Source organism: Myxocyprinus asiaticus, chromosome 38 (assembly GCF_019703515.2).
Source record: "Myxocyprinus asiaticus isolate MX2 ecotype Aquarium Trade chromosome 38, UBuf_Myxa_2, whole genome shotgun sequence".
Taxonomy (NCBI): domain Eukaryota; kingdom Metazoa; phylum Chordata; class Actinopteri; order Cypriniformes; family Catostomidae; genus Myxocyprinus; species Myxocyprinus asiaticus.
In genome coordinates, this window is record NC_059381.1 from 34,944,323 (window position 1) to 34,960,277 (window position 15,955).

At 39.1% G+C, this 15,955-nt stretch overlaps 1 protein-coding gene across 5 annotated transcripts in view; it reads right to left on the minus strand.

The window, feature by feature from the left end:
* The window catches only part of LOC127429328 (protein Shroom1-like), a 69,308-nt gene that overhangs the window by 18,589 nt on the left and 34,764 nt on the right, over window positions 1-15,955 (minus strand). For 4 of the 5 annotated variants that reach the window (XM_051678290.1, XM_051678291.1, XM_051678294.1 and 1 more), the window contains 4 exons: window positions 5,608-8,096; window positions 5,456-5,508; window positions 2,623-3,186; window positions 791-1,321 (listed from right to left, as the gene is read on the minus strand). In XM_051678290.1, coding sequence (XP_051534250.1) covers window positions 791-1,321; window positions 2,623-3,186; window positions 5,456-5,508; window positions 5,608-8,070 — 3,611 coding nt within the window. In that variant the 5' untranslated portion in view covers window positions 8,071-8,096. Of the gene's footprint in view, window positions 1-790; window positions 1,322-2,622; window positions 3,187-5,455; window positions 5,509-5,607; window positions 8,097-10,252; window positions 10,311-15,955 lie in introns of those variants that run through there. The other variant, XM_051678292.1, reaches the window with a different exon arrangement.

The following is a 15,955-nucleotide window of genomic DNA, read 5'->3' on the forward strand; positions in this document are numbered from 1 at the left end:
AAGCATTTGTATTACTTAGATGCACATTTAATGCGTAGTAAAGGGTTAAAAAGTAGTAAGGGACTTGACTTGTAACAGAGACCAGGGCTAGTTGTCACTCAGGGAAGTTGTCACTGAGGGAAATATCTCATTAACTATATGTTTTAAATAAAAAGTCCAATTACACAAATTTGTGTTTTCTCTAGCAGTGGTTTTGTATGTTGTAATTTCAAAACTCCCTGAATAATTTTGTGAAATCTGCCCGCCAAACTAAAATTCCAATATCATCATATTTTTGGTGCAGCTATTGGGTAAAAAAGTGAACACAATGAAACACACTGGAATGCATTCAGGAAGTAGTCACCTATTTAATGACTGAAAAGTTCAAATCTGCCATCATTATATTAGGCCAAGGGTTTTTTTTTCATAAAAGTTGTCTTATTTTTAATTTGGCAAGTTGTCACGTCACAAATGTAAACTTTTTTTTTTTTTTTTTAAACATTTGTTGACCAAAAACAATGCTTTATATTTTTGTGTTACTTTTTACATTTTTGCTGTTTTTGGAATTGTTTGTGTTACATAATAGTTATAGTGTTTCAATTTTGCTGAAAAACCAAATAGGCTGTCGTGTGTTCAATGAACTGTATCTTTTTTCCTGGTCAAACATGGTGTAAATGTTCAATAGCTTTGTAGCCAAGACTTTAAGGCATGTGCCTAGACAATTTTTTTTCAAAAATACTCTTCACTGGAGTAAAAAAGTGTGACAGCTAGACCCGGTCTACCCTATATTTAATAAATGTGCAATAGTCACCTGTGTGCAGATTTCTCTGGGTTATTAACTTTCTTCTCCTGTTTCTTCTTGTAGTGTTCTTCCATTAGAAGAGTATCCTCAGACAACAGCTGCTCCATCAGCATGAGAGCTGTCTTCCGATTGGTTAAAGGGTAAAGACTGCGAGCTAATGACTGGTCAGCTGAAACTACCTCCTGAACTAGCACCTCCCACTCTAGTTTGACTTTTGGATCCTTCCATTCCTTGCTTTCAAACACAAGAGACCCATCTTCCCTACTAAGTGCCGTTGTCTCACTGGACTCCACTCCCAGAATAACAGGAACTGTAGTTATAGGTGTGCTTTCAATCAAACTACATGGGGTAGGCACTGCATTTCGGGGTTCATCAATAGTTGCTGTTTCAGTAGATCGGCAATTGTTTGCCTCTGTTTCATTTGTCTCAGGTGTTGAGATCCATAAACTGGGATCTGTTGTGACTCCAAGACTAAGGGAAACTTCTTGAGCAGATACAGGTGCCTCACTCACATCCTGAGGAGAAACCTCCTGCTCTTTTCTGCAATATATAAAAACAGACATAATTAATAACGATGCCTTTAATGTGGCCAAGTAACAAATTATAATTTCTTAAATTACGTTTTTGCAGTGCTTGCCCATGCAAATGTCGTTGTCACAATGCTAGGGTGTTGTGGGTGGTCACCAGGGCATTGCTAAGTTGATTCGTATTGGTTTTACACAGGTATTGTGGGTGGTCACCAGGGCATTGCTAGGTAGTTGTTTACTGGCCAAATCAAAATAGCCCACCTTCAAGCCTGGTCTCTAGATATGGCTTGGGTCCCTCCTTCAATAGCTGCATTTCCACTATCGGGCCAAATGAGATCGTGCTAATGCGTGCCAGGGCCAGTTACGCTTCCCATTGTCACTTCCGGGGCTTCATCGTGCCTCGTCTGGGCTTTCTCGGGGCCAACAGCCAATGGCCTTCGGCCCACCGATTACCCTTGGGCCAAACAAGGCCAACCGGGGATTGAGGTGGGTTCAATGTCAATGGCGGTGTTTCGCCGAACTTCCTAGTTTGTGTATCCAGCACACAATGGTACAGATTCAGGGGGAAAAAATACAGGCACAATACAAAACCCGTTAAAATGCCCAGTGGACAAATTGGTGCCCAAATAAATTACTTTCCATTGTTCAGTGAACTTTCACAGATGGTGTGCTGGGACATCGTCCCGCTGTTACTGGAGAGACCACTCAGGACACCATGGCAGATACAGCCGGTGAGTTGTCAATGCCAACTTATCTTGCTGTTTACATTTGATATAAATTCAATATTCTAGATAACTAGATAACATGATACATCAGCTTGTGCCTCCCTCTTGCTTGTGAAAAGGGTGGGGTGTGTGACGTTGCCATCATAGCGGCATATTAAGGACGGGTTTTTGGGCAGTGCTGAGGAGTTATTGGCCCGATGGTGGGAACACAGATCAATTTTGGTCTTGCGGCTCGAGGTCCAAGGCTATTGGCCCCAGCTGGCCAGTTGATAGCCCTGGCTCACACTGGCCTGTGGAAAAGCAGCTAATGTAAGTCTATGGGATTTTTTAACCCGTTTAATAGTCCACCAGGTAAAAATCGCAAGTCTGATCACTTCGAAAAGTAACAGCACACCTCATCTCAACAAGCCACACAATTTGAGGTATGTACAACACAAATGGTGCAGGACAAGTTACGAGCTGAAGATTTAGGGTTAGGAGTTTGTTCAAATCCCTTACCCTTAGGTGTGAGAAATAGTAATAGATAAGCTTGCCTTATCAGTCACCACTAATAAATACATTTACAACAAGGATTTAGGGTATAAAGTACCTGATATCCCGCTTGATCTCACCGGATACAATGGGATGACTAGACATGGGCACAACTGTGTCATCTCTATTTTTAGTTCCTTTGCGGCGTACAGCCATATTGATTTCATCCTCACGGGAGGGTATATGATTTACAGAGACAATGCTATGGAATTCATTTGAGTCAGGTGGAGAGGACAAAGCTCTGAGCTGGGAGTAAGAAACTGCTGAAGAGTCTGGTGTTGGAGATGGCTGCTTAGAGAGTTGCTTCTCAGGACCTGCCTGAGATTTATCTGAGTGTTCTTCAGAGCTCAGCATGGGGGAACAGCTTTGATTTAACATACTCTCCATGTGTTTCTGTCCTTTACTGATTCTCTTCTCTTTTACAGACATAGCCTGCTTGTTCTGCTGTTGGTCAAGCTGCTCTGAGCTCTTGCTGAGAACTTTGGGATTTGAGATTTTCCCCACTCCAAGTTCCTCCATAGACTTCCCTCTTGGAGTGATCATTCGTGCCCACCGGTCATCAGGAACAGATGCTGTACGACTGTGATGGACCACAGTATCTTCCTCTACTTTTCTCTGAAAACTAAAAAAAAAAGTTTTTTTTTTGTGCATTTTGTATTTAGCATCAAAATATTATGTTTAATCATATAATTAACCAAACCAAATAAAAATTAAACACAATGTCTATCAACATGAACCAAAATGTTTCATAGTTTACTGTGAGGTCATAAGTCAAACTCAATTACATTCAAAATGTAGTGTGAAGTACACTTTTACATAGTGGTGCTTGGCCATGCAAAAGTTACCGCCACATTGCTAGGATGTTGTAGGTTGTTGCCAGGGTGTTGCTATGAAATTGCGTGTTACGCACTGAATTTTAAATCTTAAGGGGCTTCCACATGACTCATAGGGCATCAATGCAATGCTCAACGTGAGCGTCAAGTGGCACTTTGACCTCCAGATGAAACACGCTGGAGAGAATGTCTTGTTTTGATTTTACAGCTGGCAACACAGTAATGATACCTTATCAAAATTGTCTGGTCATCATTGACTGCTGCTTCAAAATGCCAGTAGCAATGGGGTAAAAGATTAAACTATTTAAACTGAGAGCCATGTGTTGCTTGACGGAAGCGCAGGGCAGTGCTGGGACCATTGCTGAAGCTGATGCTTCCCTCCATATTGTCAAGCAATTGTTCAAAATCCTTAACCCTAAAAGACGAAAGTCTACTTCGGTTTTTCTGCATGCCGCTACATCTCGCACACAGTATGCGTGACATAAATGTAATCATCGGCACAGTTTGCACGGACAGTATTTGTAACCTGTGCATCGTCTGCTTATGTGCCTGAAGTTAATTGTACTAAAGAGTATCAAAGCAGTAGCAACTCGCATACAGGCTCGCGGTTAACCGTTTCGCACGTACGGTCAAATCGGTGTGATTACACAAGGCTAGGCTTTGAGGCGTATGATCAAACTGGTGCAATTTGAAATAGTGCTGTTGTTTTCCAGCAAAGAGGGACTAAATGGCGATTTATACTTCTGTGTCGAACCTTCGCCATAGGCTATGCGTAGTTACAGCGGTTATGCCATAGCCAACACTGTAGCCTGACGTGCACCTCTTCAAATATTTTACTACGCGTCGCATCGAAGCAGATCACAACAGCTGTGATTGGTGCACTTTGTAACCAGAGACCACCCCACAGGATGATAACAACGATATCTGAGGTAGCATCGCATTATACCTATATTATTTAAAAATCTATGCATCATATTACACTGTATTTGGACTCGGGACCATTAAAGAAATTGTCTCAATTAGGAGCATCTGCTGTTTTTATGTTCTATTTGTGTTTCATGAAGTTACAAGCGAAATGCGAAAAAAGATATCTGTTTATAGCTGATTTTCTCAGGGCTTTTACTTAATATTAATTTGATATGTGAGTGAAATAATGTGTGTTATTTTCTACTCGCGAACTTTCCGATCTACACAATGATTTGACCATATGTTTGACAGTGTTGTGTACAGTAAATAATCATATTTCATAAGTTATGGAAATGAAACACTTCTAATTTTTCAGTAAATTAAAAAGCACCTGGTAAGAGTTGGCTATATTGCCTATATGCATTGTAAAGTCTTTAAAACGACCCCCATTAAATGTTGCCAAGAGAGTAGTTATTAATTTGATGATTTCTTTTTCAGAAGAATGCCAAAATATTATTATTATTATTATTATTATTATTATAGAGCAAGCAAACAATCTTTTTTCATTTATATGCTCACTACAATGCAGGCAGCATGTATAATAAATAAGTACCTACATTTCAACGTTCACATACTTTAAACTCGTTTTTAATAAATACTTTTGAATCCACAAATTACATTGTTTTTATTTATGATTGTGTAATTAGCATTTTGGCTGTGTACTCACAGAATGACGCAGACACCAACGCAGAACAATAAATGCAAACCAATGCATTGGCCATTACGTTGAGCCTACGCCATAGGTTCCACACAGAAGCATAAATCAGCCTAAAGCGGTTGTCATAATGCACAAGATGCTCAAATATTCTTTTCAATATCACAATGTCTTTATTTTATTTTTTTATGTTACAAACATTCAAATAATCACAAAATAAAAGTTCAAAGCCATTACCATCAGAGCTGAAACGGCAATCGTGTTCGCGATTATATATTATCGATCATAATCAATCATTAAGAAGTATACCCTAGTCTTAAGGATGAGAAACAGTAATAGTGAAGCCTGTCCTAGAAAGCACCACTAATAATAATTTGGAGACAGACCCAGTCTGACCTCTGCCATTATACTCAGCAATAAGAGCAATAATAAGTCACCTTAAAATGTCCTTGTTATGACTGGTTGAGAACTCATCTTGATGTTTTCGAACCTATATAACAAAAAAATATGTTAATATAACAAAATGACAATAAAAAATGCGGCAGTGGATGCTTTAAGCTTAGCCATGTAAAATGTTTTTATAACATACGTGGAAAACATGGGGAGTCGAGGTGCTGCGCGCCCGAAAGAACTCAGGCTGTTCAGGCTGGTCTAGAAGACTCTCCACAGAGGCAGACTTCCCTGCTGTAGGGGACTCCTCTCTTGAGCTGGACTGCCTTGAGTGAATGCTAGACTGAGCAGTGATGAACTGGGCATATTTAACAGAACTTGACACAGAGTCAAGAATGCGACCTGCGGAGAGAGGCCTGTAGAGATTCTTGGAGCCTGCAATGCCAGAGTTATGTCTGGAGCTCCAGTCAGATAGCAACCCTGCAGTTGAATTCCTTTGGTTGGGTACTTGTGGAACTGGCTGCTGGGGTTCAGCTACCTTTTGACCAGTTTTACGTTCCATGTATGCTACCAAGGCCTTATGCTGAAGGTGCTTCAGACTTGATTTTGAGAAGTTGGAGGCAGACAGAGCACGTCCTCGTGTTTCAAGCATCTTCCGCCTGGCAGCCACTTGACCGTGATCACCCTCTGAAAGTAGACCTTCCCCTTCATTTCCAAGAGAGTGGCAGGTCATATGAGCAGGTTCATCTGATAGCTGGTGTAGCTTCTCAGGTTCAGAATGAGAAAGCTTTTTCTGGTCTGCCGTCAAACGTTTCCTAGACCCTACTCGAGGCACTTGTTGTTGAGCAATATTCCGTGGCTTCTCCATTTCCTTTTCCATTCCTTTCTCAATCTCCTGACCAAGGTCCTTTATGTTCTCCTCCTCTGTTCCTTGAGGCTTGTGCACTTGTGGGGTGGGATTGTCTAAGATGGACTTTTGTGATAGTGGACCAGCATGTATGACAGAAAGCTTTTTGTTTGTCTGCTGCTTGATTCTGTGGGGCCACGAGAGTTGCAAATCTTTTCTTTTAAAGGATGTTGCCCTCAAAACCTTGGATTGGGCATCTTTCAGTTTCTCCTTGTAATACTTTTTGTAGGAGTCATCTAAGGTACCGCATGGGTAGGAAAAATCATTTGGTTGTTCTTCTTTAAACATTTCACTCTGACGATATTCACTGTTATTAGAGCTTTGCCCATCTTTTCCTGCCTTCTGCTTACCTTTGCCACAGTCTGGACTCTTGATTTCCATTCCACAATCACTATTGTTTTTGAACTTGCTTGTAAATGATGCCCTGTTGGCTCCCGTGAGGTGGTATAAAAGTGGGGTTGTCTCCTTGCTGATCTTCTCACTTGGAACATCCAATTGAGGCCGTCTTGAATTTCTTGTCAACTGTTCTTCATTCTTGGGGCGACTGGTATGGTCTTCTTTAATCAGAGCAGGGGTTATCTTTTTACCAACCAAACTGTCCTCTGGACCACAGTAGAAGATAGGGTGGCTGGAAGAGTGATGTCTGCCAGTTTCTCTACTTATGACCCTCTTGTCCTCCACACCTTGAGAGGTCTGCTCTGACTTATAAGATGGATGCTCCACAACTTCATTCTGAAAGGTGAAATTGTGATCCTCTTGAAAAAACAGTCTACCACTCGGACCACTGGGACAGCTCTGCCTTCTACGCTGAGCTTTATAAGACCACTCACTAGAGGTTTCCATGCTTGCACTGTCACCAACACTTTGCATGACACTGGGCTCAGAGGACTTGAAGACACCGGTAACAAAATAAAATTGCCCTTTGTGCTGAATACTTCCACTGATCATGTTCTGTGGCATATGGACGGAGTTGACATAGCATTGCTGCTCAGAAACAGGACCCCCATAAGCTGAATGCGACCTCTTCCGCTGAGTTTCAGAATGGCCACTCAAAGACTGCTGCAAGTGCTCTTGCTGACAGGTTTGCAGGGCTAATCTACTTAAAATGCCTGTAGATTTTGGTGGTTCAATAACCTTGTCCCCAAGATCTTGCTTGAGCAGATCTCTCTGACAATTCTGTGAAAATACGTGACCATAGACGGGCTCAGCCCGGACACCAAATACCTCGGGATTACCTGTCTGTTGTGAAGTAGAAATATCATCAAACTGTCCTTCGGGACTCTGACGTGCCCTTGAGTTTTCAAGGTTCCTGGTTGTTACAAAACTGTCCAGACGTAGAGGTGGTGGTGGGGGTGGTAAAGGATGCGTAGGAACTGGTGGACTTTCAATGTTAGAGCAGCCATTGCTGCTCTGATGGTGCTGTTGCACAATGGCTTCCATGGAACGGTAAAGGTGGTCCATGCTCTTTGAATCTGATTGAAGAAAGGTTGGGCTGTATTTAGCTTTCGCATATTTCAGATCGGTGTAGTGCAGACTGTGCGACTGGAGTTCATCCAGTAGGAAGGGAGAGGGGTAATCAGGGACTGTGGAACCTCCAGAGAATGAGCTATAGGCAGAGTCCCCTTTGCTGTGGTGGTGGGTATACTGATCAATACTGCTACTGGACTTGGCCGGTGAGAGTCGACTAACCGGAAGACTTAGAGGATGTAGGTCAATGTTACTCATTCTCTCGAAGTGGAAATGATAGGAATCCATCCGTGCTGTAAAGTGGAATTATGGACCTAGGTGAAATGAAGAGAATGAGACACTGGTTACCTCTGTATTTTTAAGTTATTTCTTAATTTTCTCACTATAGTCAGAGAAAAGAAGCCATAGGAATCTGGCACCACCTGTAACAAGCATATTCAAATATTTGTGAAGCTGTTGTTGAGGGAAAAAAATGTCCTAATAGACACAATATACAGTTGTCCCTACACTATATAATTGCTCTGGTTACGAATTAAAGGGAGTGAGTTAAAGGGATACTCTAACTATCCCTTTAACCAATTTACAGCATTGCTAATAATATTTTATTCAGAAATGAGGCAAATGCTGCTCTCCCACATCTTTTTTGTTAAATGAAAGTAGCCTGTTAGTTTTACATTTACTGATACTATGTGTCCACTAGTGGAAGGCTTTTTGAGTTTGCCAAACATTGTAATCCTTTCTTTAGTGTGCAATTCAAACATAGCAAAATGTCATAACCTTGATTTGAACTAATGCTTATGTAAATGTTGATACTGACATTATCTGATACAGCTGTGTGAATTACGTCTTCTTCCCCCCAAAAGAATGCGTTTGAACACAATTTAAGCATAGTGTATGGTACTGTGCAGTACTCGGTAAGTCCCCTAAGATAATTACTAAAGCATAAATCTGATTTCATTTTTCAATTCTTTTCTTGAGTCTTATTTAGCACTTCACTGTCAGGATGGCTTAAACTGCTTGAAGGATTACAAGGGGGAAAATTAGACTTTTTTTTAACTAATGTCGAAACTGCTAAAGCTGACTGGTAAAGTGTGTAATAATGAGGGATAAAAAGTTAAAAATGCTTACAATGCATACTTTCAAAAGACAAGTCCCACTGAAATCGTGTGTGATAAGATAACCCAATATATATATATATATATATATTCAATTAAGAGAGCTATAAAATGAGCAGAGCCTCAGCGACCTTATAATGACAACCCTAATGAGAATCCTGAGAATGGGGGAAGTGATCAAAAATGACTGGAATGCAATTTTAACCTGGAAGAAATATTTTGGGAGTAATCATGTGATGACTCTTAGATGGATTATGCACTGATGAGATACCCCATGAATGCTAATCTTATTAAAGTTTAGGTCTTAAATGTATATACAGTGCCCCCATAAAGTATTCAGACCCTTAAGTTACACTTAAAGACATATAAACACTAATGCATTAGATGAGAAAATATCAAAGCATCAAAAAAATTAATCATTTTATATATATATATATATATATCTCAGTATTCACACATTTCAATTGTTTTTAAAAAAAAAAAAATGCTTTTAGGATAAATGAGCCACGGGCCAGATTAAACCATGTGGAGGGCCAGATCTGGCCCGCAGGCTGTAAATTGCCCATGTCTGTCCTAAACCCTAACCCCTAAACTTGACCCTACTATTTAACCTACCTGTACCTTAACCTCAGTAGCAACAAATGTGAATCTTATGAGAATTTAAAAAAAACACAATACAAATAAAAGTGAACATGTTAAATCTGAACTGTGGTAATTCCTACGACACTGTTGACAACACACATTTGTGGGTGTTTCTTCAACTTTGGACACATTTAGCACTGTGGATTTCAAGAAAATGAAGACTTGCTCACACATTTTTTTTTTTTTTTTTTTAAATGTGTCCACTATTAAATGTAAAACGGTGTATTTACAATACATGCATCATAGGAGATTAATGTCATTTTTGTACTTTCTAAAAGTTGTGAAAATTCCCACCACAGTATTATTTCATGTACATCTCAAAGTCTGTATTGTGTTTAATAGAATTCTGTGGTGGAAAAGGTGCTGATGGAAATATTTTTTTTTTTTACCTTTTTGAAATAATATGGCCAAATCCTTTCATAGTTAACATTTCATGTATCCTAAATATACAGAATTAAATAATATTTTCACATTTTTTAAAGTGTCTGAATTTGAAGAAACACTTATATAAGGACCATAAAAAACTCTATGGCCTTGCCATACATTGAATACAACAACTTCCTGAGAAAACAATAGACTGCTTTTTTGACTGATCACATGAGTACATTACATGCAGTATAGACACTTTAATGTGCAGGAAATATTCCATAATGCTCTGAGCAAAGACACAGAGAAACATTCAAGTGGAAGGAAGGGTGAAGCAAGCTACTGACAATATGCACAGGAGCTAGAGAACACAGGTTTTCTCTCCAGGAATGACTCATTCATGCGTATGAGAGTCAGTACATAAAGCATGTTGGGCTGCACTGGTGCAATTCTACTTGAAAATGAAAAGAGGTATAGGTTACTTTACAACTTGGTGTCATACTGTATGCTAACTACAGTGTGAAAGAAATGTACTGCAATATATATATTATATACTGTTTTCCATTAAAAAAAAATACCCTTTTTAAAACAAGATAGCTTAAGATACACGTTTCTTTATTTTTCTTACATCACTGGCAAATATTCTTGTTTTAAAGCATAAACCTCAATAAATACTGTTAGATTAATGCTTAAGGCAATATATGAAATCTGTTATTCTCTGAAAACAAGTCACAGTAACTTGAGTCATTTTGCTTCTGAAGTAAATGCATCTTATTTTATTTTAAAACACACAAAAGTACTAAACAGAAAATTATTTTGTATTTTTTTTAGGTAACATGCTGCCAAACTTCTCTTACCAGAGTAAGAGTTTGGAAACCCCCTTCTAAGCCAAGAGAGAGAAAAGTAGTCTTAAAGTATTTAAACATCTCTGCAGGCATATCCTGGAAAACATTCTCCTTGGAAGTTCATTCTGATTGGCTGTTTGGCCAGAACAGCAAATCTCTCCTGAGAGGAACGCTGGGAGGACGGACGTGCCTGTGACGTCCACCCTGCAAGTGCACAATGGGTGCAACAGAGGGAATATTTCACTGCTGATAATGGTGTCTGAGGAGAGAAAAAAAGGCCTCGCATTCCTGGCCGGCTTCGGAATGAAGAGGGCCCCGATGCTATTTATTTTCAGAGTCCTCTGCTCAGGGAAAGCTGCCAGGCAGGAGGGGTGGACTTTCAGTACAGGCCCTCTCAGAGATGGGCTGACCCTCCCCATTAGTACTGTAAAGGCTTCATCATCCATCCCATTATCCCATTCAAAGTCATTTGAGATGGTCGAACACGTACAACTTATGTAGAACCATGTTCTAGGAAGTGTTCTTGTGTACTCAAGAAGAAAAAAAATGTAATCTAGTTTATATCTGGGTTGACGCAAAACATGTCATTTAACCTTTTTTTAAAACAACAACACAAGACCATTTTTGGTTAACCTTTTAAGCTCTGAGGGTGTTTTCAAAGATTTCCTGTTGGTATACCCAAGGGCTTTTAACTAAAAACTAACAAGGAGGGTCAAGTGTTTGGTGCCCGAGACTCTCAGCCTAAGGATCTGCTGAAAAAAAATATTTTTTTCTCTTATTTTTCTGATTTGACATTATATATCTCTGGGTGTAAATAAGGTGGCTCCGAAAAACTTTTGTTTTGTTCCCAATCATGTCAACTATAACTGAGAATTTTTTTGTTTGTTGTTGTTGTTGTTGATTCAAAGCAGCAATCAAAAGTTATAGCATTACAAAAAAAAAAAAAGAAAAGAAAAATTTAAATGTTTTCAGCCAGATTGCAAGATGCCAGATGGTGTGTTCACATTGTTTACAATTGCTTTGTTTGGAATATCTAATGATCTATGCATCTGATTGTGTGTGGGCTCATTTGAAAGATATGGTATAATGGTATGTGATATTTTATGTCTTGTTTATTTTTTGTAGTTATAAGCAAAAACACGACATATAAGCATAAATGTCAAAGACATATTACTCGCTCTATTTTTTGTCTGTAAGTAAAAAATTAGGCTGGTTGTATTCTACTCTTTAAGAGCTTTCCATAAGTTTGATGTTTTGATCTTTTATGTTTTTACTGATTGCAATAATATGTACAGTGCAGAATTTTTTATAAACGATAAAAACGGAACACTTCTGATTTGTCTGCAACTTTCAAAGCACTTACTCAGTTTTTATCATTATACCTGCATGCACTGTAAATTAGAGTTTCTAAGCTTTAAAACAATTCCCATTTTGTGTTTGTCAAGACTGTAGTTATTAATACTTTGACAATTTGTTTTCAGCGGACCTGCCACCCATCCAAGCTTAAAGGGTTAAAGCTAAAATAAATATACATGGTAAAGTTTAGGTGCTGTGACTAGTCCAACATGATCACATGGGAAAACAACATGTTGCTTTCGTAAGTTCATTTTTTATCAGACATTTTGGTAACACTTTACAATAAGGTTCTATTCGTTAACATCAGTTAACACAATGCTTAACATGTACTAACAATAAACAACACTTTTATGGCATTTATTAATTTTGGTTAATGTTAATTTCTACATATACGAATACATTTTTAAAATAATTTGTTTTTTAATGTTAACATTAAAGCAATATGAACTAACATGAATTATGAAAAACAGTATTAAAAGAAATTAACATTACCCAAGATTAATTAAAGTTCATGATACCTAATGTATTTACTAATGTTAACAAATACAAACTTATTGTACAGTGTTTCCGACATTTTAGCATCAGTTCAAATGTGATCAACTTTTCCTGTGGTGCTACTGATAGCACTGCACGAGCAACCTCAGAGACCCAGTTTCTGGTCTTGCTGGAACCAGGGAGCAATCGCGTTCACATTAACAATGGTGAGCGCAATTTCGGAGGTTGCATTTTTGCTGTAAATTACACTTTTACTCCACTGATGGTTAGATTTAGGGTTGGGGTTTGGGCAAATGGTTAATAAAATATCCATTCCTGTTGATTGTATGATGTCATTTACAACTAAAAATACAACTCTTTTTTTTTTTTGGTGCCATCCTGTGGACATTTACTGAGAAACTGGAGCTCACACGTGCTTAAACATTCAACAACACTTCCAGCTTCGACCAATGGGGAGAGCGATTCAAATTTCGGTAAGCACAGACCGATTTCAGCAGCAACACTTTCGACCTTCTGACACCAAATTCATAGTGGCTGCATTTGAAATTGCAGTATTATCAGAGTACATACTGCAGTTGATAAAGAACATACTTATCAGCTGTTTAACAAAGCACGCTCTTGCATGCGAGTAGTATGAATACATTCCCGGAAGAGGTGGCCATAATCCCTGTGACCCGAATATGTGACATAATAACAAATATCGCAAAAATGGACTCTAGTTTTGTTGAACATTTGAAAAAAGGTTTCCACCATCCAACGTTTTTTTTTCTTTTTTTGCATTTTCAATATACTGTGGATTTGCACACCATGGATAGTACAGTGTCCAGTGGATACGCATTTGTAGAGCTAGCCGGATGTAGTTGGTTCGGGTACATCCGGGTATTTCTGGTTTAATCTTTTGCGATTACTGAGGATTCAGACACCCTATTCGCTTACTGTTTTGGCAGTACGTGAAAAACATATCACATCACATACTGTTTTTGGCATATTATATTAAAGGCCAAAGTATACTTCAGTTGTCAGCACTGCTGATCATTCCGCGCACAGTATGCGTGACGCAAATATAGTCATCAGCACAGCCGCGCGGCCTGACCACGTGCCACCCATATTTTCTTGACCACAGACACGGTCCTCGTCTGTGCACATAGTCAGCACATACGCTGGCCACTGACTGTACTAAAAGAGTATCACAAACCATAGTAGTGTGCATGCATCGAACGCGTTTGCATTCACCCATGGTCAGAGAAGTATAATTTGGAAGGCAACGTGGTACTATCTGGGAATATTATTACTGTACATACAACTGTAATGAATGAAAAACACTATGGTTTTACCATTATTATAAAGCTTGAGTCTGGGGTAGTAATTTGGCACCAGTGTGAAAACTGTGCTCAGATTTGTCTGCAATTAAAAGTCTGAAATTTAAATATGAACTCAAACATATCTCATCAAATTCTTACAAGATCAAATGATCTTCCACATTAATTTTGTAGTTCTATTTACTGTAAAATTCTTCAATTCTCCCATGGTATTTTAGGAGAAACATCTGAGATAATGTTGATACTTAAAGAAATCGTAAGTGAAATCTTCATTAAGTGTCCTGAGCTATGAAAGATCAGCCTCTGAGCAAGAACCTTTTCCTCTAGGTTACACTGTCCAACAAATACTTGCAAGTTCTATCGAAACCAGCTGATAAAATCAAACAACTAAATCTAACACCTCTGCACATCTCAACTGATATTCACTGGAAACCCACAGGAGTTCACGACTAATGTACTTTGCTCATTATGAGAAATCCCCCGCAGGTGCATCATTGCAGTAATCACTTGTGACACTCCCATCTGACATTTGAATGTTTGATTTCACAAAGGCCCTTGACAAACATGGCTGAGCTATTCTTAACCTGAAGTACTCAAACCTCAAACCACAAAAAGTGTCATCCATCTATTGTCACATTAGTTTCAAGTGATTAAGTGATAATTCTTTATTTTTTTTATTTTTTATGATTAACATTTTTATTTGTATTAAAACACAGAAAAACAAATACACAAAATCATCTTTTGACACCCGCTACCACCACTCCTCCTCCCCATCCCCAACCCCACCCCGAGCCTCAACAAACACCCCTGTGGTCTAACATGAACACATATAAAACAAAACAAAAAACAAAAACCAAACAACTAATAGAGGGGAAAAAGAAAAAAAAAAAATAATACATATATATAAAAATATAAAACCACACACACTGACAATTACCCCTCTCTCTCCACTATTCCACCTAAGAACCCACCAAGAACACTAAATATACACCCCATTTTCCTACAAACAAATCCAGATTCCCTAAACTTCTATATGACCCCTCCTCTAAGGCTGCCACTCTCCCCATCTCTGAGCACAACTTCTGAAACGGGGGTGCTCCAACTGACTTCCAACCCCTCAAAATCACCTGTCTGGCAACAATAACACAGGTTAGGACCCAATCCTCCACATGTTCATTCTTTACATTGATTTCTGTCCAATCTCGGAAAATACAGAGTCTGGGGCAAAACGAAATCAGAGTGCCCAAGACGTCACATACAAAATTCTGAACCCTCAACCAAAACCCTTGGATCTTAACACACCCCCAAAAAACATGGGTTGTATCTCCATCCTCCGATTGGCATCACCAGCAGGTAGGCGTGTCTTTAAGACAGAGCCTATTCAGTCTAGAGGGGGTCCAATAGAATCTATGTAAAATCTTGAACTGCATAAGGCAAACCCTTGCATCTCTAGATACAGACTTGACATTTTTTAGAATCCTAGCCCACACTCCTTCCTCCACTACCAAGTTTAAATCTTTCTCCAATAATCTCTTCAGAGAAGTTGAAGCTCCATCCCCCAAACTCTGAATTAACAGGGAGTAATACACTGATGCCTCATGACCTTTTCCAAAAGCAGTAATCACCCCTCCCAGAGTATCTGCCACTTTAGAGGGGTATGTGCTACTCACAAAAACAGTACAGAGCATGTGGCGCAGCTGTAGATACCTATAAACTGAGATCTGGGAATCCCAAAATGATGACCCAAATTCTCAAAAGATCTCAACACTCCACTCTCATACAGGTCACCGAGTGTAGTAACCCCACTCACAATTCACTCTGACCAGCAGAAAGGGGACTTGTTGATACATAATTTGGGGTTCAGCCATATCTTTGAGGCAACATTTAAATAAATGTCTGATTTAAATAATCTGGCCACTCGTCCAAATCACGTGCAAATGTGAGCTAATGGGGTGTGACTTAACTTCTCCGATTAGTTTGATATAAAGGCTTTGCAATGGCGAAATAGGGGCAAGAACTTCTTGTTCAATAGAAA